The sequence below is a fragment of the Tupaia chinensis genome, unplaced genomic scaffold (assembly GCF_000334495.1).
Source record: "Tupaia chinensis unplaced genomic scaffold, TupChi_1.0 Scaffold149964_2, whole genome shotgun sequence".
NCBI lineage: Eukaryota > Metazoa > Chordata > Mammalia > Scandentia > Tupaiidae > Tupaia > Tupaia belangeri.
Genome location: NW_006209806.1, coordinates 1,509,698 through 1,513,479, shown reverse-complemented (window position 1 = coordinate 1,513,479; position 3,782 = coordinate 1,509,698). Strand labels below are relative to the sequence as shown.

At 62.5% G+C, this 3,782-nt stretch overlaps 1 protein-coding gene across 1 annotated transcript in view; it reads left to right on the top strand.

Annotated features, from left to right (window-relative positions):
• APBA3 (amyloid beta precursor protein binding family A member 3) overlaps positions 1–3,782 on the top strand; it is an 8,450-nt gene that overhangs the window by 2,792 nt on the left and 1,876 nt on the right. The window contains exons 3-4 of the mRNA XM_027769599.1: positions 8–110; positions 3,525–3,782. The exon at positions 3,525–3,782 is cut by the window's right edge and continues 119 nt beyond it. Coding sequence (XP_027625400.1) covers positions 8–110; positions 3,525–3,782 — 361 coding nt within the window. The remainder of the gene's footprint in view (positions 1–7; positions 111–3,524) is intronic.

Genomic DNA, 3,782 nt, shown 5'->3' with positions numbered 1-3,782 from the left:
CCCTCAGGGGCTCCGCCCGTGTCCGGGACCTGCGGGGGCACTCAGGCCGCCCCTCTCTGTCTTCTTCCAGAGCCCCAAGACCCTGGCTTCATACCCTGCCCTCCAGGAGGGTGAGTGCCCCGCCCCGCCCCAGCAGCGGGCTCCCTAGATCTGGCGCAGCCTGGCCAGTACGAGTCCCCACAGGCTCCTGAGCGCAGTCCACGTGGCCGGAGAAAGCAGCAACAGTCTGCGGAATGTTCTAGAACGGGCAGGAGGCAGGGCTATCCGGACGGTCTGGAGCACTGGGCTCTCGAGTGAGGCTGGCCTGTACCCCGCTGTGGGCCGGATCCCACCCGCCTGGCCTCGCAGGTCTCCAGAGCTAAGAAAGGCTTTCGCGTTGGTTTTACTTGCTAGAAGGCGCGTGCCCTCGCCAGAGAGACACAGAGATAGGCAGGGAGAGGGGGAGAGAAAGCACCCATGGGGCGTGGTCACGCCCAGTCCCTCCGTGTCTCTGTCCTGATTTTGGGCATGCACGCACGCCCACCTGGTGTGGTTTTGAAGCCAGAGGGCCAGGGGATTCGAAGCACGTGGTCAGCCATGTGGGCTCTGGCTCCTTTAAGCACTAGGCCATGGGGCTGGTCTGGCTTTTGTTTCAGTTTGCCAGGGGGTGCTCACCAGAGAGGCCGGCAGAAAGTGAGGAAGCAGCTGCCGTGGGGCTTGGTCGCCCCGGTCCCTCCTCCGTCTCCTTCCTTTTGGGATTCGGGGCACGCATGGATTCGAGCCACTGGGCCTAGGACTGAAACCGCACTCGCCAGCCCGTGGCCAGCCCGTGCGCGCTTGGTAAATGTTAGAAAGAATCCCAGGGAGACGGGTAGCTCCTAACAGGTGGCAAGGACGTGCAGTTCAGGTTTTAGCGCCTGGAAACTGCTTCGTGGTTAAAGACAGCCCTGACCAGGCCAAGCAGACGCCTTCGGGCCCACGAGGACCGAACTGGGTTTCCTGTGTGGGTGTTGATGAGAAAAGGCGCCGGTCTCCGACCGACGGCATAGGGCGCAGTTCTGGCCTTCCAGAATGCGCTAGAATTTCACCCAGACCATCGGAGGCTGTCAGTCAGAGAGCCAGCCAGTGGCTGCTGGGAGGAGAGGTGGTTTGGACCTGTAGCTCTAAGAAAGTTCTAGAATCGGGCGGAGCTGTGACTCCCCCAAGGAGCCCCCAAGCTTGGGTCTGCCCGTGGGTCCAGGGCGGATGGGTCTGGGCTGATGAGTGCTCTGGACTGGCAAGCAGAGCGGTCCGTTCTACTCGGACTGGAGAACTCTGGAACCGAGAGATGGCTAGGCCCTCTCTCCTGTTCTGACCCACGAGGGGTTCTAGAACTACGGACGGAGCCGTCCCATTCTGGTGGAATCGGGAAGGTCTTGATAGAACTGCTACATATGATTAAAAAACTTCCCAGCGGACCAGCAGGTGGCTGAGGCCCTGGGCTCCCACACGGCGGACCACAGTTCTAGGTGCAGATCCGGCCGCTTGAAAATCACGCTGGGTGCGTGCGTGCCCGAAATCCCCAGGGAGGATGGAGGAGAAGGCAGCGCAGCGTGACCACGCCCCCGGGGGTGCATTCTCACTTTCCCTCTCTTTCCTCTCTCTGGGGACTGCTCAGGCACTGTGGCAAATTAAATAAAAAGTTCTAGTTACCCACATTAAAAGGATTTAAAACAACCGAAATCGGGGCCAGCAGGTGGCATGGAGGTTAAGGTAACTACATCGGGACCAGCATAATGACTTCATTGCTGGACTCCGTGTAGTCAACCGTGGTTCGAGTCCCGGACCCGGTGGCTTAAACTCGCGCCGGACGCGTGTGCGTACACACTCAAGATCCCAAGAGGAGAACGAAGGAGAAGGGATTGCAGCGTGGCCATCCCCCCGGGGGGTGATTTCTCGCTTTCTGTCTCTCTGTCTTTCTGGCGAGCGCGTGTGCCGTATAGCAAAGACCTCTCCAAAAAAAAAATGCTACATCCAATGTGACTGACTGCAGTTCAAGTCCCAGACCTGGTGGCTTCAAAATCATGCCGGGCGCATGTGTGTGCCCACGATCCCGGAGAATGGAGGAGAAGGGATTGCAGTGCGGCCATCCCCCGCGGTGACCTCAGTTCCCCTCTCTGTCTCTGGCAAGTGTACGTGCCTATGGCAGGAGCCTAAGAAAACGTGGAATGAACGGAGGTGTTTTATCAGCCCGGCACGTGTACAGCCGGGCCACGGACTTCACTTTCTTTCCCGCTGAATCTCCCCACCAAGCGCGTACCCTGCGCGGCCGGCTCCATCCAGACCCGTGCGTCTTGAGGGCACAGTGGCTGCACGAGCCCGGCGGCGACAGCCCCAGAAGTCCGGCTTGCAGGTGCCCTGTCCGGCACGCTGAGGTCGATGGCGCCTGGCTGGACCGGGCCAGCCTTCGGGGGTTCTGGAGACGAGACTGGCCGCTGTCTGGGACTCTGGGCGGAGCCGTGTGCAGGCAGCACGGAGCGGGCTGAGCATCGCCGGTGCAGGGGGCGCTGGGGGGTGCTAGAAGCACGTGCCATCATGAGTCGGGCAGGTCTGGCTCTGGAGCCGTTGGTCCCCAGGGCCCCTGACAGTCGCGTGCTTTGAGACGCGTCGGAAGTCCTAGGACTGAGGGCGGCGCCGTCCCCCCGGGTCTGGACAGAGGGGAAGCACGGGGCAGTCCCTGTGGTGGACACGGAGCTGCCGGGCCTTGGGCTGACAGAGACGTCTAGAATGGCAGTAGGCCTGGCTTGTCCCCGGCTGGGGGGCTTCACGGACCAGGACATGAGGTCTGCTGAAGCTCTGGGATGCGGGGGACTTGCGGAGCGGGCTGGTTCTGGCTTCACAGCTGCTGGTGTGTGGGCTCACGGGGGGCTCCTAGCACTGGCCGGGCTACCCGAGTGTCCTCGAGGGCTGGACAGAGCTGGCTGTAGGCCTGTGACGACCACGCACGGATGGTTCTAGAACAGGACGGGGCTTGTGGCCCCAGAGTGTGAAGCCATGGGGTAGGATGGAGCTCCTAGACCCTGGGCTGTGCCTGCAGGCATTGCCGGTCTCAGGAAACACCCCCGGGGCCGGCAGGTGGCGTAGAGGTTAAGGCACCGGACTCACATGGCCAGCTGAGGTTCGAGTCCCAGACCTGGCGGCCTGCTCCTCACTTTCCCTCTCTCTCTCGCCATCTCTGTCTCTCTCTGGTCAAACTGAAAGATAGTAATAACAATAATGAATATAATGAAATAAAATCATTCTTTAACAAAAAGAAAACACCAGGCCTGGGTGATCTGAGGCAGGAGAGGTGTAGTCAGCTCTGTCTCTGCTTTGGGGTCCCATTCAGGTCCAGGCGCCCTCCCAGGAGGGGTCCTTGGCGAGCCAGAGCAGAGGGCTGGCGGGATCTGTCGGCCGCCTCCCGAGCAACCCCCGGGGCTCAGTCATAGCTCCCGGTGCCGGCTCCCGCTCCCCTCGCAGAGGCCCCGCTCCGCCCTGAGTCGAGGTTCACCCCCCTGTCGCCGCAGTGCCCGGCCCCTGTGACCACGAGGACCTCCTGGATGGGGTCCTGTTCGGGGCCCAGTACCTGGGCTCCACGCAGCTGCTGTCTGAGCGGAACCCGCCCCCGAGCGTGCGCGCGGCCCAGGCCCAGGAGGCCATGGACCGCGTTAAGGTGAGGCGGGGGCTGGCTGGGGGCAGGGCCGGCCGGCCTGGCGGTGCTCGGGCCTCCCCCTGCCACGTGTGCCCTGCCGGCCCCCAGCGGGGCGACCCAGCCCATGACGCCC